General features: G+C 36.9%; 1 protein-coding gene across 1 annotated transcript in view; it reads right to left on the minus strand.

Moving 5' to 3' along the window:
• Positions 1-26,084, minus strand: part of MBD2 (methyl-CpG binding domain protein 2) — a 69,780-nt gene that overhangs the window by 23,361 nt on the left and 20,335 nt on the right. Inside the window, exon 3 of the mRNA XM_054460623.2 lies at positions 10,734-10,871. Within this exon, the coding sequence (XP_054316598.1) occupies positions 10,734-10,871 (138 nt within the window). The remainder of the gene's footprint in view (positions 1-10,733; positions 10,872-26,084) is intronic.

A 26,084-nucleotide genomic window follows, 5' to 3' on the forward strand; every position in this document is an offset into this window, starting at 1 on the left:
AGAAGTTCATATGCACTATTTAGAATATGACATTAATCAACCACTAGAATTAAAATCAGGTTATAAATCCTCAAAATTACCAGAAGTACAAATTTAAATGAAAAACCCAGACCACAGAACAAAAACAGAAATACCAAAAAATAATCACAAAATATTAAAAACAGTATATAAACACAATGACAGAATTAGGACTAAACATATCTGTAATAGCAATAAATGTAATGGTAAACTCACCAATTATGAAAAAGACCTTCAGATCATATTTTTAAACAAATTAAAAAACTCAACTGTATGTTTTATGCAAGAGACAGATTTAAAAATAAAGAGACTCAGAAAGCTGGAAATAAAAAGAAAGTGCGAAGAAATAGCAAACAAATACAGGCATAAAAAAAAAAACAAAGATCCCAATAGAACTATAAGATTACTTCAAGGCAACAGTGTCAAATAAGACATGGCATAATCCATTATAAAGAAATAACTTCTATAAAAGAAATGTTTTCTTATAAAAAGACATTTGATAGAATTGGATTTGAATTTCAATGAGGAAAAGCTCATATACAGACTGAGTTCAAAACTTGTTAGGAAAGGTCTCCCCAATACCTCATTCCACTTTTCATTTGGATACTATTAATATCAGAGAAAAGAATATCACAATAGATACTGCAAACATTAAAAATATTACTAGAAATATATAAACAACCTTTTGCCACTAACTTTGAAAATTATAAAATGCACAAATTCCTAGAAAATCACATGAAAAAAACTAGAAAGAAAAAATGAATATTCTTCCATGTACCTATTTTAAAAATTGAAGCCTGAGCAACATAGTGAGACTGCATCCCTACAAAAAATAACAAAATTTTTAAAAACTAGCCAGGCGTGGTGATGTGCATCTGTAGTCCCAGCTACTCCAGAGGCTGAGGTGTGAGGCTCACTTGAGCCCAGGAGGGCAAGGCTGCAGTGAGCTGTGATCACACTATTACACTCCAGCCTGAGCGACAGAGCGAGACCCTGTCTCAAAAACAAAGAAAAAAAATGAATCTGTAAGTTAAAACTTTTCCATTAAAAAAACAGGCTGAGATGACCTCCCAATTAATTATTCCAAAAAGAAATCTTTTTGTTTTTTAAAAATGCCAATTTTATAGAAACTCTTCCAGAGAATATAAGAAGGATCACCTCCAAGCTCATTTTACAAAGCCAGAAAACCTTGATACTAAAGCTTGAGAAGAAAATTACAAGAAAAGAAAAGTACAAGTCAATTTCAATCATGAATATAAGTGCAAAACATCCTAAACCTAATAACAGCAACTCTAAACAGTGATAAAAATGATAATACATTACAACCACACTGGGCTTACTCCAGGAATTCTAGATCTGTTTAACATTCAAAAACATCAAACAGTGAAATTAATCACATAAACCAATCAATATGATACACTTTATTAACAGAATAAATAAACATTATTTGATCACTTAACTAGGTAGAGGAAAATAATTGATAGAATTTAATATCCATTCATAAGAAATGTTCTCAGTAAAATAGAAATAGAAGCAAATTTCCTTAATCTGACAAAGAATATTTACAAAAAAGCCTAGAGCAAGTATCACATTTAATGGAGAAACATTAAAAATGTTCCCTGACATCACGAATGAGACTAGAATATCTGTTATCGTCAATTCTATTCAAGATTGTATTGGAAGTTCTAACTAATAAAATAAAACAAGGACAAAAAATCAAAGGTTTAAAGATTGTTAAGAAAGAAAGAAGGAAAGAAAGAAAAAGAAAGAAAGAAGGAAAGAAAGGAAAGAAAAACTCTCATTGACAGATGACATGTTTATTCACATGTAAAGTCCAAAAGAATCATAGATGACTTAATAATTTAGAAGGATAACTGAATCCAGAGTCAATACACAAAATCAATTCATTTCTAATATTAGCAAAAGATAATTAGAAAATAAAAATTTTATAAATGACACCATTTACAGTAACATCAAATATCTAAGAATCAATTAAAGATATATAAGATCACTAGACTGAAAACTATAAAAGCTTACTGGAGGAATACCTAAGATTCGTGGACTGTAACACTTAATATTATAAAAATATTAATTCTCCCCACAGATTTATATCCTAGCAGCATAGAGAAAATATTATTGATGAGCATGTGGCAGAAATTTTAAAATCAGAAAAGGTTAACTGTAATTATATTAGAAAACCTAACATAGAGTTATTAAGATTAAAAACAACAAAGAATTATGACAGAAAGGAGTGGCAGGGCATTACTTACCCTACCCAGAAAAATTTTCATTCATAATAATGTAAACCCTGACTATTTAACCTATTTACCTAAAATTGTGATACATCTAGGTTGGGAGCATGACGGCAGAGAGAGAGAACTATGTAGTCACCTATCCTTGGGGAAAGTAAAGAAATAATGGCTAAAATTAACAAAGACATAGCCTAATAAGTATATTAATTAGAAATATGAAGATAATTATAAAGAGATATGATAAGAATTAAGAGTAAATGTTTCTGGTAGAGACTAGAAGAATTAACTAGAGTAGTAAACTACTGTTTTGAGAAGTAGTTTTTAAAAACACTATTCAATTTTTTCATCTGTATTCCTATGTTACTTAGAGAAATCAAAAAAGTTCACAGATCCTCCCACATGACAGTTGTCATGTTTTTAAAATGAACTAGAAAAATACACAATTATTGGTAACTATGAACCAACAGCCTATGCATTCCTTAATTTTTTCTTTTTTTTTTTTTGAGACAGGGTCTCATTCTGGAGTACAGTGGCCTGATCTCAGCTCACTGCAACCACTGCCTCCTGGGTTCAAGCAATTCTCATGCCTCAGCCTCCCAAGCTGGGACTACAGGCATGCGCCACCATGCTCGGCTAATTTTTGGCATTTTTAGTATAGACGGGTTTTCACCATGTTGGCCAGGTTGTTTCGAACTCCTGGCCTCAAGAAATGTGCCTGCCTCAGCTTCCCAAAGTGCTGGGATTACAGATGTTGAGCCACTGCATCTAGCCTCATTCCTTAATTTTTAAAAATTCACATGTAATGTCTCAATTGCAATTCTTCCCTCCATAAAGACTGACCATATCTCCAGACTCTCTTGGGCTCTAGCCCATCATCTTTTACTAGCTCAACATGCAACAATTACTTTACGAGTATAAATTTTCTACCACTCAAATTCATATTTTATTATTTTTAAAAAATATTGAGCTACCCTTTATTATGTCCATATTTCTGTCAAATATACCATTCTCCCACTTTATTCTAAGATTCTTCATATAGACAGAGCTGGTAAGTCAATAAATTTTGTCAATTATTTATTTTATTCTTTTTTTTAGACAGATTCTTGCTCTCTCGCCCAGGCTGGAGTGCAGTGGTGCGATCTCGGCTCACTACAACCTCCACCTCCCAGGTTCAGGCAATTCTCTGCCTCAGCCTCCCAAGTAGCTGGGATTACAGGCGCCTGCCACTACACCCAGCTAATTGTTTTTGTATTTTTAGTAGAGACAGGGTTTCACATCTTGGCCAGGCTGGTCTTGAACTCCTGACCGCATGATCCACCCGCCTCGGCCACCCAAAGTGCTGGGATTACAGGCGTGAGCCACTCTGCCCGGCCATCAGTTATTTTATGACCAGCATAAAACACACCTTATTGCTTATGCCCTAACTTCCTGTAAGAGTTCCTTCAGTGATCTCCTAACCCTGTCAGTCCTCATACTACACACAATTGACAGACTTCTGTCTAGAATGTTCCCTCCATATTTCTCTGCTTTTGAAGACCACATGCTCTCTCACTCTTCTGGTGTTTTTTTATTGCACTTAACACAACATGATACATTATCTATACATGTATTTGTCTGACTCACTTCCTATCCTCACAGTAGACGGAAAGTTCCATGACAGCAGGGACTTTGTCTTGTTCACTGCAGTATCCCATTGTTTAGAAAAGTACAAGGTTAAGGCTCAATAAATAATTTTTGAATGAATGAATAATTTAATTCACTAATTCAACAAATTTACATATTAAGCACTTACATAATAGAGAAATTGTGGATAAAGCAATGAATAACCTAATACAGTTGTGATCAGAAAAGAAGAAAGAAGAAACACTAAGGAAGGTCTTTAAATCCAAACTTGGTAAATCAGGGGTTTTCTGAACAGAAGTGACATCTAATTTCTTGATGTCACTTGAGGGATGAGTAAGAAACAGCCGCTGAAGGAGGGAAAGGAAACAGCATGAAATCTGATCAAGGTATGTAAGGGTCAGGGGTAGGGGATGAATAGCATATGCAAAAACCTGAAAAATGTTCCATATGATTTGAATGTAGAACAAGAGAAGAAGGTGAGGCCAGAGAGGTAAGCAGAAGGGCTTGGCAGTCATGTTAAAGTGTTCTGAATTTACCCTAAAAGCTACCAGAAATCACTGCAGGGTTTTCAGCAGTATAACACTATTACCACTATCAGACCATCACGCCAGAGGAACAACTGGCTGCAATATGAAGAGTGAAGTAAGGGAACAAAACAGGAAGCACTTGCACCCAGGAGTTCAAGACCACCGTGGGCAACATAGTGAAATCCCATCTCTATGAAAAACACAAAATTAGCCAGGCATGGTGATGTGCACCTGTGGTCCCGGCTACTCAGGAGGCTGAAGTGGGAGCATCACTTGAGCCCAGGAGGCTGAAGCTGCAAAGAGCCGTGATTGCACCACTGCACTCCAGCCTGGGTAGCTAAGCAAGACCCTGTCTCCAAAAAAAAAAAAAAAAAAAACACACACACACAAAGCAGAGAGATTAGATGAAATGAATGATAGTTACCTATTCTCAGAATGGAGCAAGAAACATTCAGGAGGTAGGATCAATAGGACTTGGGGCTAAATAGATGCTTGGGGTGAAAGATAGGAAGAATCAAGGATGATGCTCAGGTTTCCAGCTTAGGCAGCCAAGTGGACAGTGGTCCTTTCACTGAGATAAAGCACATCTAATAAAAGGCAGATGTGATTGGATGACAAAGGAGTTCATAGAGATAAAGCGATAGATTACAGGTGCTGGTGAGACTTCCAAGTGAACAATGTTAGTAGGAGAACTGACACAAACGACTGAAGCTCAGGATGAAGATATAAATTTGGGAATCATTAACATATGGATGATAACTGAAGCCATGGGAATGAGTAAAATCACCCATGGAGGGTTTACATACAAAAAAGAATGCATAGTATTCCCTGAGAAACCTCAACATTTTAAAAGACAGATAGAGAAAGAAGAACCTAAGAAGGGGATTCAGAAAAAAAAGTATGGAGGAAAACCAAGAAAGTGTACAGTCAAAGAATGAAAGCAAATGTTTCAGAAAGAGCGGTAGCCATATTGTTTAATGTTAAAGCAGGGCAAGAAATTTAAAGACCGAAACTTGTCCATTCAGTTTAACAAGGAACATCAGCAATCCTGAAAAGAACAGTTTCAGTGAGAACAAAAGCTATTATTTCAGAGATATAAACATACTGAGTAAGAGGTAAAGCAGATAGTAAACACACACAATGCCAAGAAGTTTGACTTTAACAAGAAAAGAAAGAGAACAAACGCTAAAAGGGGAGCAGTGAAGTGGATAATTTTTTTTAAGATGGGGTGGATTTGAATATATTTAAACGCTTTGGGAAGAAGCCAGTTTAGAGACAGGTTGAAGATTAAAGGCAAGTGACATACTCCATTGGATGGGGTCTCTGAGAAGGAAGGAGGAAGTGTATCTGCGGAGTACAGGTGTTGGAATTAGCTTTAGGCCACCAGGAGGTACCTTTAAGTTCAGTTCAGATGGGTAATATAAAAGCTACTCCCTAGTTAAAAAAGCTCTAAATGTTTCTCATTTTTAAAATTTAACACAAATGCCTCAGTCTATTTAACTTTATACATATTGAAATAAATATAAATTTAAAATAAAATACCCTTTTAAACTACTGAATTACTCCCCCGCCCCCAAAAAAAGTACTAATAATACTCAAAGCTATAGAAAAAGAGTCCCCAACCCCAGGCCACAGATGGGTAGTGGTCCGTGGGCCTGTTGGGAGCTGGGCGGCACAGCAGGAGGTAAGCATTTCGGCCTGGGCTCCACCTCCTGTCCAATCAGAGGCAGCATTAAATTCTCACAGGGGTGCGAACCCCATTGTGCTCTGAGCATGTGAGGGAACTAGGTTGCATGCTCGTTATAAAAATCTAATGCCTAATGATCTGAGGTGGAATGGTTTCATCCCAAAACCATACCCCTCCCCCTCACCTGGTCCATGGAAAAATTGTCTTCCACGAAACCAGTCCCTGATGCCAAAAAGGTTGGGGACTGCTGCGATAGAAGGTAAGCTGAAACTGGAAAGTATCTAACTTACTGATAGTCTTTTAATTTGGTACAACTCTTTGGAATCAATTTGCTAGTATGTATCAAAAATGTAAATATTCACACTAATTATATTTCTGGGAATCTAGCCCAAGGAAACATTATAAAATATTGTTAGAAAATATTTTCTACATTTTAAAAATATGTCCAGCATATGTTTCATGCCTGTTCTAAAGATTTCCTCAAGCCTCCTAGCAACAGTAACCTCACTTTTCTTAAACACCTATAGCACTTGCCTGTACTACTCTACTATTCATTTGGCACTTTGTATATGGCATCTTCCCAACAGTACCCAGAGTAATATTTTTAAGTGTTATAGGACACATCCTCTATTTTCTCTGCCCAGTCAATTTTTCTGTCCAGAGCAAAGGAATATATCCACCATGAGACTCTCTGCTTTAGCTTATCTATTTGTCAATCATTAAGAACATTATAATGAGACTATACTAGAAATAACTGTTAGAGATTAGAAACAAGAAAATGTTGCTAGATGCCTGAAATAGTAACCCTCTGGGTTTTAGCAACTGAAAGCTGAACTATTTTACACACTTTTCATACACAGTGACTTTAAACTGCACATTTACAAAATTTATCTTTTATCAGGAAAGTTTCTTCTAATACATTTTAAAACATTCCTTCTAAAAGAAAAGACTGGCTTCTGGAAGTAGGTTAAGGAAAGTTTCATATCCTTGAAAGGGGAATTGGCAAAATGAAATAAAAGGAAAAAAAATCTAAGATCAAGCAGAAGATTCAAATCTGCTTCTTTACTGTTAAACAATTACTCCTACAAAAAAGTGAATAGTCTGTAAGAAATGTAACTAATATTCAAAGACTGTCAAAAACACAAAAGCCTTTTAGCCTTCTACAATCTAATAATTAAAAGGAAGAAGTAATAGTTCAAAGATGAAGCTTCTTTGGTTTGAGGCTAAAAGAGAAAAAGAAGCAATCAAGAGACTAGACAGTATCAAAGATGACAGCAGCAAAGAAATAAGAAACAGAAATGGTAGTTCTTCACATTATGAAGGGGGTAAACTAGGAAAGGCATTGTTACCAGCAAAAATTACAACTCGATTAGACTAAAAAGATCTTGAGATGTGTTTTATGCATCTAGCTGAATAAGGATATTTCAGTGATTACTGTTTGGGATAATAGTCTGATAACTGGCAGAGTTCCCTCCTCCCCACTACAGGGGTCTTTTTAATCTAAAGAAAAGACAAGCAATCATCAAATACACTGATGCTATATACAAAAATGGCTGGCTACTACCCTATTATAACTAGGTTTTACAAATTCCATCACTACCTTAAAATTTTAATTATAAGTAGAAATCACTGCTGAATTCTGTTTAATGCTTTTCTTTTCATACCCTAATTTGCACTTTTAAAGGTAAGGCATTTTCAAGGAGTCAATACATTAAAAATTCATAATTTATATATTTTATAGAATTCAAATTAGGCTGCCATATAAATGACCTGGGCACAGGATGTTGGTTATAAAAGACAGAATTATTATTTTTAATGATTGCTTCTCGTCTAAATTAAACATTTCAGATCTTCTCACAGTAAAGCCTAGTTAATATTCAGGAGCCTAATCCTAGTTATAGGCCTCAAAATTCAACACTTTAAAAGGAATTACAATATCACTATCTTGAACATCTTATTAAAAGAATGTGATATAAAGAATAAAAACATTTATATCTACGGGAACCTCAAAAATAGAAACCTCATTGTCTAATTCATTTACTCTCTGATAAAAATAACTTTGCCAATTGGAATATTTGGCAATTTATATTATCAATTGAATTCAATGAATCTAAGTAATGGATAGCAAAATTGGAAGAATCATTTTTGCCTATGTATATTTTGCCAACTATCTCCTCAATTACAATAGCTGATTAGCAGTCATCTGCCATATGTACATCAAAATAGAATTAAAACCAACATCTTTTCTTTAGTAACAAACTGAATCTAAACTGGAATACTTGGGATAACAGATCATGATTTTTAAAACATTAACATGAAAATTGTCTTTTTACTGTTTTCCAATATTCTGCCCAATGCACAGTCCTATTGGTGAGACAGTGGTCAAATATTACCTCAATTCTTACACTGATGATAAAGAAAGAGGAAAGACAACTAATGTCTTAGCACAATCAAAAGCATCCAGCAAAAATTGTCAGGTACCATAAGGATAAAGTAAAAAACAGCCAAAGCTTTTGGAGAAGTGGCCTGCTAAATAATTATAAACACTTCCTGTCTATGCAAGCTAAAAGGAAGATTAAACCCTCAAAAGATCTGGGTTGAAATGACATAAGTTTTTTGGGGAGAGATGGAGGAGATAGAACTTTGCTCTTTGGACACATACCTTTCATTTGAGAATAATCTCATACACCATAATAAAAGATGGAAAACTTAAAACTATTCAACATACCAAAGAACAAGGAGCAACTACTCTGGTTATTTCAGCTTTAAAACTCTAAGTTACCAATATCTCTATAGCCAGGTAAACACCCAGTAAATAATTACTAGAGGTTTTTAAAACTGTGACTGAATTTAGGTGCAGAAAATAATTAAATTACTGTTAAAATGGCCAGAATTTGCTAATCAATTGATCTTTAAATAAAACATTTGGGTTTATAGACTATATTGAGAATGATTTGGCAAAGAAAAGATGAGGATAAAATCTATTAAATACTATCTGATCTCATAAGGAAACTCAAATTTCCAACGTGGAACGATATTATTAATTAAAGATTACATTCCACCTTCTTTATCTTTCAGAATTTTTGAAGCAAATCTGTTTTACCCAATTACATACTTTCAACATTTTCAATTAATAAATATATTTGTGGGGAAATGATTTTTAAATCACCAAAAAGTCAAAGGACAAGATGTTCAAGACTTTAGACAGTAACTGAGAAAGAATACAACCAGGGAACGGCTTTATCAAGGTGGGCAAAGTTCAGAATGCCAGAATTCCTTCCCTGTTGTAATGAATATACTGCAACCTCCTGTGGTTTCGTGACTATCACTGGGTGTGGTAGTAAAACAGAAGGGAAAAGCCTCACACAGAAAGCTGAATGGCCCAAAGAAAACCTAAGTGGTGACAAGAGCCTAAAGGCACATGCAGGTACGCATCTTTTATGTTGGATGTGATACACTTACATGGCCCCTGTTGAATCTCTTGGGGACCAACAGTAAAGCAAGTTTAGAACTTCAAATCTTGAGACATCTATAGCAAGATGCTGATCCAATGTGGCTCCAAATATCTTCTGTTTTCCTGGCTCACCTGAAGAGGAAAAAACACTACAGAGGATGTGGGAACTGAATTTCTTTATGTAGTTTCTTCTAGAGCAACTGTCTGAAAGTTTTGGCCCAATCCTTTATGAAGTCTGGAGATGAGACACTTGAAGGACTAGTGAAAAACAAAATTCAAATGAAAAGGTGGAGTGAGACATCTAAAAGGGGAATATGAGAGCAAAAGATAACCGTCGTAGGTAAATCAGTGTTTCTAATTCTTAGGTGGACTCAGGTGGGAGGAGGCAGAGAAAGGAGAGAAAAAAAAACGCACAGATGTTTCTCCCTCCACTCCCTCACCCCAATTGCTACTAAAAATTCATGAACTACCTAGGCTTTTTTACCACAATTAGGGAGTGAATAAGCAAGGTTATGTGGAAGGTTTAAGCATTTTGTCCAGTCTCCCTCCCCGGGCTATATGGCATTAATAGGCAGCAGGGAGGCCTTTCAGGTAATGCTTTTTTTCTAAGAAAAGATTCTGGTGGAATACAGCTTGAAGCAATAAAGAAAGAGAAAAATAAATTGAATTTGTACAAAAATGGAAGTCACAGGACAATATACCATATTGACAAAGTTTATCTAATGCTGTTTTTCAAAAGGGGTGGGACAGATTTCACAAAACAAGAAATCAGAATAAAAAGTAGTTTTAGCTTCCAAATAATAGAAAATATTTTTAAACTAAGCAACACAAACTGCATGCTTCATTCTTCTATGAAATATTATCCTTGAAAAGATAATCTTTAAAAAACTAAGATTAGCAGAACCAAGTCTGATGTATATTACCACATGAAAAGCATAAAAATTTAGTCCATATTATGAATTAGATTCATTCTTAATTAACTTCTTAAATTTTTTCTTAAAAATATTTTACCTAAATTTTGCATACTTCAGCATTCATGTAATAGCCTAGGACATAAAATAATTTTCTTTCCAAATATATTCCATTTTAACCAGAATTTATTTGAATTATTTCTGGTAAAAATACCAGCATTTTTCTGAAAAATAAGATTGGAGAACGAATTAGATCCTTACCTGACGTGGCTGTTCATTCATTCGTTGTGGGTCTGATTTCACTTTATTACTAGGATGATTTGTGACTTTGGTTACCGGTTGTTTGAAAATTGATGCTGTTTGTCTAATTGGCAATGTTGTATTCAAGTCTGGTTTACCCTGTGAATATAAACGTATTTTTATTTAAAATATTATATATAAACACAATCAGATGACTTCTTACTAATTCAATATCTATTACTTTAAATCAAATTATTCCAAACTTCTCAGTCTATCGCAGCATTTTAAATACTCTAAGGTACATTTTAAGCACCTAATACGTGACACGTGTATGAAGTTTCCTCAAAATATATGAAAAACTTTTTGTATACTTTTTTTTGTTTTTTAGACGGAGTCTCACTCTGTCGCCCAGGCTGGAGTGCAGTGGCGCGATCTAGGCTCACTACAAGCTCCGCCTCCCGGGTCTGCTTACACCATCCGCCTCAGCCTCCCGAGTAGCTGGGACTACAGGCGCCCGCCACCAAGCCAGCTAATTTTTTGTATTTTCAGTAGAGACGGGGTTTCACCGTGTTAGCCAGGATGGTCTCGATCTCCTGACCTCATGATCCACCCGCCTCGGCCTCCCAAAGTGCTGGGATTACAGGCGTGAGCCACCGCGCCCGGCCGCTTTTTGTATACTTTTAAGTGTAAGAAAATTCTCTACATAGATTTCGTATCTGATTAGCAAGGCACTAATGACTTTTAAATGAACAAATATGTTTAAGATTGGTTTATCCAAAAAAAGAACTTGGGGTTTTGCTTGTTTGTTTAGGGACAGGGTCTCACTCTGTTGCCCAGACTGGAGCACAGTGGCATGATCATGGCTCACGGCAGCCTCGACCTCCTGGGCTCAAGCAATCCCTCCAACCTCAGCCTCCCGAGTAGCTGGGACTATAGGCAGTGCCACCAGCAGGCTAAGTTTTTGTATTTTTTTATAGAGATGGGGTCTCCCTACATTACCAGACTGGTCTCAAACTCCTGGACTCCAGCAATCTGCAGGCCTCAGCCTCCCAAAGTGCTGGGATTACAGGTGTGAGCCACCACACCTGGCCAAGAACTTTAAGGATAACAATCAGGACAGCAATCATTTCTGAGAATGGAGGAAAATATTGGCATACTTGGGCATTAAAATATAAACAACATGATCAGCAATTACGAGGCCAGACTTACACAAAACCAGACAAATTAACCTCTTTTATATAAAAATAAATAAGTACAAATGGTAGTTCTAATTCCAGCAAACAGAACTCAATTTAGAAAAATGTGATAAGTGTTCCTTATTTTTAATATACAGTAGGTCTTTGAATAATGTTGTTTTGTTCAATGTCATTTTGTTATAACAATGATGAGAAAAAAAAATCCATTCCCAGCCTAAGCCCATCTGTGTGAAGTTGGCATGTTCTCCCCAGGTCTGTTTGGGTTTTCTCTGTGTACTCCTGTTTCCTCCCACGTCCCAATGATAAGTGCACTTTAGGTTCAGTGGTGCATCCACGTGGTCCCAGCCTGAGTGAGCATGAGTGCGACCTGTGATGGGATGGGGTCCTGTCCAGGGTGGGGTCCCGCCTGGCACCCTGAGTTGCTGGGAGAGGCTCTGGCCACCCATGACCCTGAACTGGAATCAGTGGGTGAATAATAATCTTGTTTATATTAATCTTTCTTAAATGTGCGGAGAGCTCACATTAATTTCAATGTTTATCATTAGAAGTGTTTTGGTCTTTATTTAGAAGTTTGGGATGTTTTGTGACCAGAAATATGCCACAGGAACTTAATTTTTGTTTATATCAATTAGCCTAGAGTAAATATGTTTCATTATACATCACATGGCTAAAAGTCAGTTTCCAAGAACCTATCAATCAACAACATTAAGTGAGGACTTACTGAATATTAAATACTTTTAAAGGAGACTTAACACTGAGGCTTCGTAAAGCCACATAACTTATTTACCTAGTTTTAATCAATCAATCAATAAAATCTAAGATGTGTTCCAGTGAGGTCAAAATGTGGCACAGAATTGCTATTAAGTTCATTTGCAATACTCTTAACAAACAAGAAAGAAAAGGGAGAAAACACAATTATTGTGTTTTCTGAGATTCTGGCAAAAAGGATGGTTACATATACCTGAAAACAAAATACGTCTGATATATTTTTGATATTTACAGGATATTTGATGAACTTTTATCTTTACTACTACCCCCACATATAAATTGTAATGTCAACTTACATGCTCCAGAACAGGGTTCTCAAACCTGAGCATGCATCAGAATCACCCAGAGGGCTTGTTAAAACACAGATGACTGAGTCTCACCCCTGGCACTGGGCATTCGGCAGGTCTGAGATAGGGCCTAGGAATTTGCATTTCTATTAAGGTCTCAGGTGATATTGATGCTGCTAATCCTGGGACCACACCTGGAGAAACACAGCTCTAAAACAAAGATTGCAACGTGATGACAGGTGGATCAAGCCTAACCCAAAGATGAGTGTTCATTTTTTAGTGCCTTTAATAAATTAAGTCAGCACCTAAAAATCTAGAGTCTTCATATAAAATCCAGAATTCTAGCTTCTCTTAAAAACTGAAAGATCTAGAAATACTGGACTTGGTTTGGCAACAATAGGCTGTGACTGGTTAGAAATGGCTGTCCAGTAGTGGCCTCAGGGTCTCCTGTTGCAACATTCCTCAACAACTCACATTTGCATTACCTGTCTGGGCCCTGTAGGCACTGAGTTTGTAACCTCTACTTAAAGAACATTAGCATGCCTAGAAATGTAAGCCTCACAATAATCTGACAATTATTACAATTACAGTATTCTTTAGATCCAATATTAAATGTGTCCTCACCTCTACACCTCTCCACACAACACAGCCCTCCTGTTTGTATTGGGCAATCCTGTCATTCCTTTATCTCATTTTTTTCCCCCAATGTCTCTGCTTACCTTTAAAAGATATGCTCATCTCAAATGACTAACAGTATTATTTCTCAGGTATTTAGCTTTATCTTTATGAATTTTCAAAAAATATATAAAATGTGCAAATTCGGCTGACAAGCTGCAAAGTAACCACTTAGGTTGCTAACTCTGCGAAGTGTGAGGCTCAGGAGTACGCATTTTAAATGCTCTCCTGGTCATTCTGTGATGCAAAGAAAGTTTGAACACCTCTGATTTATGACATCTCGACCATTTGGAGGCCCTAAGTGAAGTCACCCAACCTGTTAACAACAGCAGACAACATTCAATCCTTAAGCAGCTTCACACATAAATGCTTATAGGGAACTTCTTGTCACTAATTAGGTATAATCAGTATGTATCACTAAACGATGCCTTGTTTGGCTTTTAATGTTTTTGTTCTTGAGACGGAGTCTTGCTCTGTTGCCAGGCTGGAGTGCAGTGGCCGATCTTGGCTCACTGCAACCTCTGCCTCCTGGGTTCAAGCAATTCTCCTGCCTCAGCCTCCCAAGTAGCTGGGACTACAGGCATGCACCACCACACCCAGCTAATTTTTTTATTTTTAGTAGAGACAGGGTTTCACCATGTTGGCCAGCATGGTCTCGATCTCTTGACCTCGTGATCCGCCTGCCTCGGCCTCCCAAAGTGCTGGGATCACAGACACGAGCCACTGCACCCGGCCTTTGTTCTTAATAAAGAATGATATACTCTGCTGGTATTAGAACAAAGGTGGCATCACGTGTCTACTTCAGTAGACACACAGAAGTATTTGCAACCGTCTGCATGAGTAAACATATTCAAACCTGTGAGATTCTCATTGTTACCAAGGATGACTGGAGGCAACTACTCTAAACTGTTACAAACTATGAATCCTGAATCCATGAAGCGTGGAAGGAAGCATGGAACACGTCAAACTATTGATGCTATTGATGCTACACTGGTAAGATGGATGTTTTTCCATTCACTTATGTTTCTGTGCAATAAAAAAAATTAAAAGAAAAGCCTAGCTAAAATATTTAAGATATACAACTAACTTCCATTGTCTAATGAGACAGTTCATTCCCTACTGGCACAGAATGAGACATTATTCAAAATGTGCTGCATTATTCTTCAATCTTGTTTTGGTTTTCAGTATTTTTTCTCCTTTTAACTGGCCTAGAAGCTCTGACGACAGAACGAATGTCTTTAATTTATTATTCTAAAACAGTATCACATGAAGCTGAGCCATCTGTAAAGCTGGACTAACTAGTTTTCCCAGAAACTGTCACAGAAACAGTCAATTCTATTACCTCTACCCTGAGGACTGCCCTGAGTCACTATTAATTTATGCCCAGTTGTGAGTCTGAGTTTTTCTACAGTTTAATTTAGAATCTAAAGGACCAATCTACCATCACCTTCGGAGTTAAAAGCCAGACACTTTTTTATGGGACAAGATTAAAGCTGTTTATGTATATGCAATGTTCTTATATCTTCAATATAAGAAAAAGTGAAGCAGAAATTCTTTGTTACAAAATTAAACTGGCAAACACATTCTAATATCAGAACTAAGTTTCCAACCTTTGACAAAACTATGTGCAGACTAGCCCTCAAATCAAAATTTAATACATTTTATAATAATGTGTATATTAGGCTGAAAGTATTTTTCTTGAGGATCTATTTTATCCCCTAGTTGCAGGGAGGAACATAAAAATAAATCTTTCTTATTTTTAAAAATTTTACTTCCTCTCTTTCCAATAAGTAGCTGAGCTATATCTTTTGTACACTCCCAAAGGACAAAATACACAAAAATTAATTTTTAAAAACAGAAAATCAAGGACAAGGAAAAAAACAGATATCCTTTGGAAAAGATCAATAGTGATACTAGAGCCAAGCATCAAATGTGGATCTGAATTTTCAAGGGGCCTAGGCAAAGAGAGAAACATTCAATTACACAGATACCATGGTCAGAAAGGAGGATGCATACCAAGTAATGAGGAAAACAAAAAATGTCCAGGTATTAAATCTAGAAGAAAATCGATAAAGACACTAAACTTCACAACAAATATTAAGCAGATTTCAAATGCTCTTTCTTTTTTCAGTGACTTTCCATGAAAACCAAGAACATAAAGACTTAAAGGACAACTCAGTAAAGGTGAGTCTGAAAGGGCCTAATTATTGTGTAACCTTCCAATGATCTCACGTGATTAAGGATACAAGAGAATAACTAAAGAGGCAGATGAAGAACATGTATCATAAGCCAGTGGCTGTCAAATATTTTTGTATTTCTACCCCTTATGAGAAATTTGAAAATATATATACCCCACCTGCATTTTAACGTCAGCAAGAATATTTCATATTTTAATGTAATCAGTTGCAAAGGATTTACTTACTAGAAGTAATTTAAATGCTAATACTTTAATAATAAACTGTTACATCTAACAGAATCTAAATGCACCCACCATTACCTATTTATATACGAACAAACTCTTCAATGGTTATAAATTTTCATTCTCTTTGCTCTTTGAATAATTCCATTTCCAAACTTATTTCCTATTTTAAACTTGATAATCTTTCACTGATCATTTATGTATCATGAAATTATTTCACTTTCTGTGACCATAAAGCTCTTAGTAATAAAACAACAAATTTCTTCTGGTTTATTACAATTATTAGTATATATGTGACCAAAATAAAGTATTACAATTTTTAGTACATAAATTACATATATAGAAATTTATTGTGTGTGTGTATATATACATATATATGTAGCTTAATGAAAAGAATTTTTTAAATAATTTTATATTCTCAAGTGTGTATTACTAATTGCTAGAATGGGACAAGGTATAGCATCAATTCTATTCCTAGTCTTCCCTTTTCATAGATGTAGCACTGAGAAATGTTGTTCACATAAATGAGTAGATAGAATAAATTTTTTCCACGTCATTCAAATTCTCTGAACTCCTTTTGAGTTATACGATAGAATGTAACAGTGAACCATCAAAAAAATTTAAAAATCAGTCAACATCTACATAAAGTCCTCTAAATTTTGTTGAAAGCAAGTAATTGTACTTGTGGAAAGAACTGACTGTTTGAGTCATTCGTGTTCTCAATCCAGTATCTCACAGTGTCCCTTTATGATATCAAACATTTTGTACCATGGTAATATTGCATACAAGTGAGAAGTATGCTGTTCTGTAAAATGGGAGGTTGACTATAAAGGAGAATTACAGAAAAAATAATGTGTACTTCTATCACAGGTTACATTCTCAGATCAATTGAAGGAAAGAGTGTATATGGAATTTAAAGATATCAAAATGGATTCCTTTAAAACCATCCATGTCTATGAACATCATGTAAAGCCTCCACACAGCATAGTTTGAGCACCAGGGACTTACACTATACCATATTGCAAATACCACTTTTTTTCAGTATCGCTTTGAAATAAAGTGGTATGACAGTTCAAATTGTACATATTCTAGGGTCCAAGCCTAGTAGACTCATTTTATCTTTAAAATTCACACAAATTTTGCACTTTACCTTAAACATTAGCCATGTTTAAGGTAAAAATGTTGCTCTACCTACCCAAAATGTTCAAATAAAACTGACACTTCCAAGTATTATTCAAGCGTCATTTTAATTCTGTGGTTTTTGCATACACAACACACTCCCCAAAAGATACTCCAATTTGAGAAGCAGAGACTGTATCTCCAAGGTCGGTTTCCTCATCTGTAAATGAGAATAATAATAGCTACTGGATAAAATTCTTATAAAAATCAAATGAGATAATGCATGTTATGCTGCTGCTGCTACAAATGCAGCTTTCATTCAGTTGATCATTGAACAAATATTGAGTGCCTACTACGTGGCAGGCACTGACTGGACTATCCATATATAGTCATAAAAAAAAAAAAAAAAGATCTGCCCTTAGTAAAACAAGTTTATAGTTTATAGTCATGTTGGTACAAATTCTAAATAAATAGCAGTTATTTCTTTAACCTAAACAGGTTATTGAACATGCTATTAAAATTTAGAAATTTAACCTGTTAAGTTTTCCCAGAAATAAAGCTATCCCCTGGTTCAAACAAAGGTGTGCCTGAGTGATACCTTTAGGTCAAATCAAGGCTATTCTCAAAAAGTAATTGGAGATTTGCTCCAGAATATATATGGTAGTCCATAGTGAATGTCTTTCCACAAAATCAAATGCCAACAATGGAAAGTACCTTACAATTCTCTGTAAGTTTTTAATTAATATAATTCACATACCACAAAACTCATCATTTTAAAATATACAATTCAGTGGTTTCTAGTATATTCACTAATTTGTGCAATTTCACAGGTTTTTACAAAAAGTAAAGAAAAAATTATCTGGTACCCATGATGTATATGCAGAAAATCCACTTAGTCTAATATTCTATGTGGGGAACAAGATTTTTTAAAGGACATTAATGGCATATTAAAATATTAATAGGATGGATGGACTACACTTTGAGCTCATTAAAAAGGACTACACCTGTTCACAGAAGAATGATTACAACTCATCAATGAAAACAAGTTTTGAAGAGTTCTGCTTGAAAAATAACTTACTGGAGCTTTAGTTAATGTAACGGACATCACCAAAGATGCCAGAGTTTCAGCCAGATATCCTAGAACAGTCCTACTCAAACTCAGACAGTTATTATATGGAGTTAATCATCTCCTTTACTTCTCAGTTGGCACCAGCTATGTACACATCCTTGGGAGAACTATGGAAATAGTGACACAAATGGTTTTCTGTAGGACTTAATTCTATTGCTGACCTGGAGTCTACAAGTTAGGTTAACTCTTCAGGACCTATAAAAGTTCTGTTAACACCTGGGCATACCAAACAAATCTTGTTAAAGCCATATCATGGACAACTCTGTATCCAAATCTACCTTCATGATTATCACTATAGCCAAGTCCAGACCCTCTCAGAAAGTTCTATCACACTTAGACACATTTGAAGCACTAGTTTATAATATAATAAAGCTAGTATCATACTGAACAAATCATTCTCATCAGCAAGCCTATTTGCTAACATGGCTAACATTCTTCTGTCACTCTGCTTCCTAGCAATCTCTATCCAATCAATAGCTACATGACTCAAATTAGCCAAAAGGATGGAACAGTACTATTATTAATAGCTAATAACCTGATTATCTTCATTAGCTAAAGAATATCAGCTAAATATCCTTTATGTATTCACTTATTAAAAATATTTCTGTATATGAGAAAATTAGAAGCTCTTTGAACAAGAGAACATGAACTCGTTCTACTGTCTTTTGCTACATCTTTCCCTTTCTTCCTTCATTCATTCATTAAACCAGCACTGTCCATGTCACCATCATCCCCACCTGGACAAATACAACAGCATCCTAACTGGCCTCCGACTTCCACTTCTGTGTCTCTACATTTTCCACACACAGTCAAAGCAGTCATATTTCCCCCTACATAAAACCCTCAGACAGCATTCTATACTATTCCTTATGCTGGCTGGCACAGCCCTATTACCAGGCTTGCCTACTTTAACCTCACCTAGTACTACTCCTCCACTCACTAAGCTCCAGGAACCTGGCCTTTTTGTCTTCACATGATGAGTGCATCCTTCCTTAGGGAATTTACACTGGCTACTCCCTCTACAGGGAAAGCTTCTCCTTCTGGTTTTTGTATAGCACCTCAAATGTTGAATATTTAAAATTGATTTTATTTACTCACATAAATTATTTCCCTCAAGTGACCTCAGTAAATGGCACCTCTATCTACCCACTTAATCTAAAAACCAAGAACTCACCCTTTAATACTCTCTTTCTGTTATGCTCTACACACAACTCATCAGCAAAACCAGTCAATCCTATTTTCAAGAGATTTAGAATCTGTCCACTTCTATCTCCACGGGCACGTGTCTAGATCATCGTCATTATCATCATCAAATTCATCATCATCATCATACTACAACAGCTACTTGCTCCTCACTTCTACTTTTGATTTCAGTATCAAATTAATAGAAACCTGTACTCAACAGTGGCCCATACTTATCCCTTGGAGGGACTTTAGGGCCTAGAAATGCTAGACTTCTCACCTATGTATGACCTATTCGTTCCCCTTCCCTGTCCCCAACTTTATCTACAGAGACCAGACAACACTCAGTTGAGCAAGACTTTAATAACTGACAAAAAGGTTATCAGTATCTTTGGCAACAATTTTACTTTCTCCATAGGTCAGGAATGTTGGTGGAATAAATGAAGTCTTTGTTTTCAGTTTGGATGGAGGAATCCTAGGAAGGTAGAAACCAAGAGGCAGTTCTTACCACACTATGCCCTACCAGGAGCTGGTCATCAGAACGGTCCTACCACAGGGCTCTGATGGTGGTGAACTGACCATGAAGTACCTCAGGCAGAAATAAGTCAGCCCAGTAAGGCATTACTTCATTAACTGAAAAATCCATAGTCAAACAAATGCTTAATCTGAGCTGCAGCAAGTGACCTGGCTCTTCACCTACTCCCTCACATCTTCTGCTAAGCTCCTTCTCCTGCTTTTAAAAAAGTGGTTATTTTTCAGTTATAGATTCCATTGAGAATTTGAGGAAAATAAGCTCTTAGAGAAATGTACACAAGGCTGGATGCTGTGGCTCACGCCTGTAATCCTAGCACTTTGGAAGCCAAGGCAGGTGGATCGCTTGAACCTAGGAGTTTGAGACCAGCCTAGGCAACATGGCAAAACCCTGTCACTACAAAAAATACAAAACGTTAGCCAGGAGTGGTGGCCTGCACCTGTAGTCCCAGCTACTCAGGAGGCTGGGATGGGAGGATCACCTGAGCCCAGGAGGTCAAGGCTGAGTGAGCTGTGATCGCACCACTGCACTTCCCCCTGGGTGAGAAAGTGAGACCCTGTCTCAACAATAAAATGTACACACACAAAAATTGCACACAATTCAAAGGTTCCTGGAGGTCTTTCTGAGGCATGGTCGCCCAGATTAGAAATCTCCCTGCCTACTGGTTCCTTCCAAGCTGACCTCTTTAAATCTTTAAAGGAAAAATAACCATAATGTTCTTTGATCATGCATTCTCTTCTGAATATTGTCTTCTCTCTTCCACTTCTCATTCAAGCTTCTTAAGAGTAGGCCAACCATTTTTGTGGAAAGGGGTAAAAATGCATGTATGTGTACATGTTCGTAAATGCATATAAGCTCTAGACAGACATACAAAAAGCCTCACTAACAAGTTTCCTCTAAAGAAGAGGATTGGGACTGAGAGACAGGAGAGAGGGAGACATTTTTCACCGAATATCCTTTTCACTATGGGCCCAAATTACTTAGCCAAATAATAATAAAATTTTAAAAAATCTGAAAGAACAGGCACATTGTGTTTCTAGTCTCTCATTTCCCAGAAACTTTCTGGAATTCTAAATAGGACTTATCCTTTCTATCCATTGAAACTGGTAATGTAAAGTCACCAGTTGCTTCATAATTTAGAAATCCAATGGCTAGACAAAGTCTTTATCCTCCCTGATCTCTTAACAAAAATCTTGTTTTCCAGGCTGTTGTACCACCACATTCTCTTGATTCTCCTATTTCTTTTCTGGAAGGTCCTCTTACCCTCCACAAGATTCATTTATTCATTTAATTCATGGACCTACACAGTGACAAGATACACTTCATTTGTCCTTATTTTGGGCATTATCAATGACAAAAACACTATGAAAGGAGTTCTCAAAGTGTGACTTGAGAATTCCTGGGGGTCCCCAAGATCATTTTGGAAGTCCAAGAAACAAAACTATTTTAACTCGATCTTCCTCACTCCACCCCCAAAACTTGCCCTTATTCCCCTATTCCCCGACTCCCCTGCCCCAAGGGACCAAAGCCAGGGTTATTGCAGCATCCATTCTCTTTGTGCAACCATCAGGTACTTACATCTAATTTCTTGAGTCTCACCTTTCCATACTTCCTGCACAGGATTCATTCAGGCCATCTTTATTTTTCTAGACTACAAGAGCCCAACTATTCTCCCTCTTCTAGTTTCATCCCTTCCCAAATCCAGTCTCCATACTGTGCCCCACTCTATATACCCAAATCTGATTATCATCACCACTAAGTTTCTCAAACTACACAGAAATTGCCACCAAGATAGATAAGCTCTCCACAAAATTTATTATTATTGTTGAGGATAATTAAAACAAGTACTTTCTAGATCATGTGACTGAGAACCTAGCATACAGCCATATACCAATCCAAGTGTGTATTTATACTTACAAAAACACACTACCACCTTAAACCAAGATCATTCATGATAAATAAATAATGGGAGACTTAACACACAACTGATTGCATTCAAGAGAATATGATGTTCTTTATTTTCAAATGTATCCAATTTGGGTGAATAGAGAAATGTGACGAAAGAACTGACCTTTTCCAAGATACCAGTAGTATTGTCAAGCAAAACTAAAAAATAATTTGTTCCATACCATATTCATATTGTAAGCAATTTGTAGAATATGTCATATGTCACATTAAATTAATGTTAGGGAACTTGAATTTTATTAGTTTTGTAGATTTAATTTATAAAACATTTGATGTTAAGACCTAGAAACACAAATTCGGTATGTTTATACATCTAAAACACTAAAATAAACTTCTAGTGACAAACCAAGCTACTTGAAGTCCCCTAAACATATCTTGCACTTAAAATCACTGTACTCTTCTTCATCCAATCCTAGAGTGTCTCCAATTAAATTTTAGTATCATCTTGCCTCTCCTCCCAGTTCCCTGCTAAAAATGTTGACAGTCACATCTGTGAAACCCTGCAACATCTCCTCTTTGAAAAATCAAACACAAATCCCTAAACAATATTTAGCTTTTGAAGCAAAGGTTTGGTTTTTATTTGCATATTGAGAGGCAAAGCTTATTTGCATATTAAGAGGCAAAGCTCCGTGCTGTTCAATAGGATAGTGACTAGGTACATCTGGCTATTTCATTTTAAAGTAAAACTAAAAATTGAGGCCGGGCTCACGCCTGTAATCCCAGCACTTTGGGAGGCCGAGGCGGGCGGATCACAAGGTCAGGAGATCGAGACCATCCTGGCTAACATGGTGAAACCCGTCTCTACTAAAAATACAAAAAATTAGCTGGGCGTGGTGGCGGGCGCCTGTAGTCCCAGCTACTTGGGAGGCTGAGGCAGAAGAATGGCGTAAACTCGGGAGGCAGAGCTTGCAGTGAGCCGAGATCACGCTACTGCACTCCAGCCTGGGTGACAGAGCGAGACTCTGTCTCAAAAAAAAAAAAAAAAAAACTGAGTTATTCAGTCAGACTAGCCACATGTCAAGCACTCAACAGCCACCTGTGGCTGAAAAGAGTCCCATCATCACAGAATGTTCCCCTGGATATGCTGCTCTGTAACTTTTTCCCTTTAAGGTCTGAGAAACCTGCTCATGACTTCAAATATAAACCGTGCTGATGACTTCCAAATCTTTCTCTAGTCTTTTTCCATTAACCTAATGGAATATCTTCAGTAACCTTCTTAATATTTCAATGTCAGTTGAAGAGATGGAGGTGGTGGTTGGAAATAATTATAGCAGTCAAGAAAATCAATAAGGTATAATGTAATCAAGAATGGAATCGATTTTCAGGGTAAGGTTAAGATTGAGTTTGAGATATCTGAAACAGGTACTGCAAAAATAGTAGTAGAAATTAAAAACAATGCCCACTTCACCCTACCCACCCATCCTAAAAGAATTAAAAACCACTCTGCAGAGTTCTTAAAAAGATATCTTTCTGGTCTGGCGCGGTGGCTCACGCCTGTAATGCCAGCACTTTGGGAGGCCGAGGAGGGCAGATCACGAGGTCAGGAGATCGAGACCATCCTGGCTAACACGGTGAAACCCCGTCTCTACTAAAAATACAAAAAAATTAGCCGGGCGTGGTGGCAGGTGCCTGTAGTCCCAGCTACTCGGGAGGCTGAGGCAGGAGAATGGCGTGAACCTGGGAGGCGAAGCTTGCAGTGAGCTGAGATGGCGCCACTGCACTCCAGCCTGGGCGACAGAGAGAGACTCCATCTCAAAAAAAAAAAAAGACATCTTTCCAATCACATCTAAAGATATTATTCATCACCAGTAATTCACCTCTGATATGGAAAACATGTTAAAATCATAGCTTATAATTACTTAATGTAAATTATAATGTAGCCTGTTTCAAAGTTTATTTTGTCAATTAAAGCTCTAATTCTTTGAAGATAAGAGTTTAAAAACAAAACATGTTGGGCGTGGTGTCTCACGCCTGTAATCCCAGCACTTTGGGAGGCCGAGGTAGGAGGATCACCTGAGGTCAGGAGTTCGAGACCAGCCTGGCCAACGTGACGAAACCCCATCTCTACTAAAAATACAAAAATTAGCTAGGCGTGGTGGTGGGTGCCTGTAATCCCAGCTACTTGGGAGGCTGAGGAAGAGACAATCGCTTGAACTTGGGAGGCGGAGGTTGCAGTGAGCCAAAATCATCCCATTGCACTCCAGCCTGGGCGACAAAGCAAGACTCTGTCTCAAAACAAAACAAACACAATAATGTACTGAAGCCAGATTCACAACCACAAAGCAAAACATTACCTCAGATTTCTATTAATTACTTTTAAAGCTCTTAGCTTTCTTTACACTATACTATCATAAAAAAGACATAATATAGTTATTACTTAACTAGCCACAAATACATTTTCTGCTTTATAGAACTACCTAATATGTTGTTGGTGTTACTTTCCAAGAGAATTTATTTTTTAAAATGCAAAACTCCACTTTCTGACCATTTAAATAAAATCAGATGCAAAAAAAAAGACCATGCCTCCAAATATTCAGGCAGAAAGCTTCAGAAAACAATGAAAATGAAAGGTATTTCCAAAATAATGTATGGTATATTAATTTATTTATTTAATAAACATTTATTAGCACTATACACTTCTAGAATGAGGTGGATGGTAAATCAAATAAACATAGAGCAATATTAAGTACCTACCGTGTGCAAAAGCAAAAAAATACATGGTCCCTGCCCTCATGGAGCTCACAGTCTAGCTGAAGCAGACAAACAAGTCACAAATACAATGGCAAAGCACCAGGGAAGCATTATGGAGGAAAGGATTGGTTCTGCCTGGAGTATGCAGGGCAGGCTTCCCAGAGATGGAGACAATGGAGCTGGGTCTTGGATGAGTAGGAGTTCGCCAGATGAAGGGGAAGGGGGTAAGCACATTCCAAGCAGAGCAAACAGCGTATGAGCAAGCAGAGTCTTGAAAGCGCATGCCATGGTGCAGGACGATGAGAGTTCCAGCGCAGCTAGAGCAGAAAGGTGCACACAAACTGAAGAGATGAATTAGTGTTTGGTTTTTGATGAAACATAAGTGTCAGAAAATAAATCTGCACATTACACTTAACGTAACTAAACTGTGGTTCTGGTAACAGTACAGTCATCTAAAAGTACTCTTCATTTCATAAATACTGAAGCCCCTTTTATAGGTACCCAGCACTGTGTTTTAAGATGGCAATTTTAGAAAAATAAACCTGAATTTTCCCTGTGCATTTAAGAAGCAAAGTAACCCCAGAATAAAGGTTTCCTGAAGCTGAAATCACAGTGATTTACACACACACAAGGTCCTAACTTTTGCTAACTTTGGCTCCCTCTACTGCTATTTTTACCTTTCTTAACATCTTCATAATGACCAACTGAAATCCACCCATAGTTAAGTAATACAGAGACAATTTAGCCTTCTCTTCCCATTCTGCCTCTCTAAACAAAGGACCTGCCAATGTCCCTATGAAAACCAATGTGAGGTATGATATGAAGAAACAATGCATTTTGACCTCTGTATCAATTATCAGGAATTATATTACTGTAAACTGCACAAATTGAGTGAAGCCAGGTATGAAGCAGAGACCCCATGCCCCTCAGAAAATGTAAAATGACAAGAGGGAAGAGAGCTCGGGTCAGAAAGTTTCCAACGCAGGCCACCAGGCAACACTGTTCACCAAGGTGGCTTGGTGCTCAGGAAGGGGGTGGCTTAGGGAAAGAGCAGTGTGGAAAGCAAAGGAATTAACACGGGTCAAATTTACTTTGCTAGATGTTCTATATAAATTCCCATTTACTCCTCACAACAATGCTAAGGGAAAATTTTCTTACTTTAATTTTACCAATGAGAAACCGAAGGCCCTTGGAGCCTAAGAAAGTTTCTCATGACTGCATCAGCTAATAAGTAGCAGAGCCAGTTCACCAAGCCATGCCTTCCTGGGTCCAAAGCCCTTCTTACTCCACTACACTGCCAATGGGTTCCTAAAATGAACACACACTCCCAAGGGACTTATGGGGTTACATCAGTCACATCTTAAGAAAGAGAGCCCCTACTTCTCCCTCCACTATTTTCACTGTCAGTG

The sequence above is a fragment of the Pongo pygmaeus genome, chromosome 17 (assembly GCF_028885625.2).
Source record: "Pongo pygmaeus isolate AG05252 chromosome 17, NHGRI_mPonPyg2-v2.0_pri, whole genome shotgun sequence".
NCBI lineage: Eukaryota > Metazoa > Chordata > Mammalia > Primates > Hominidae > Pongo > Pongo pygmaeus.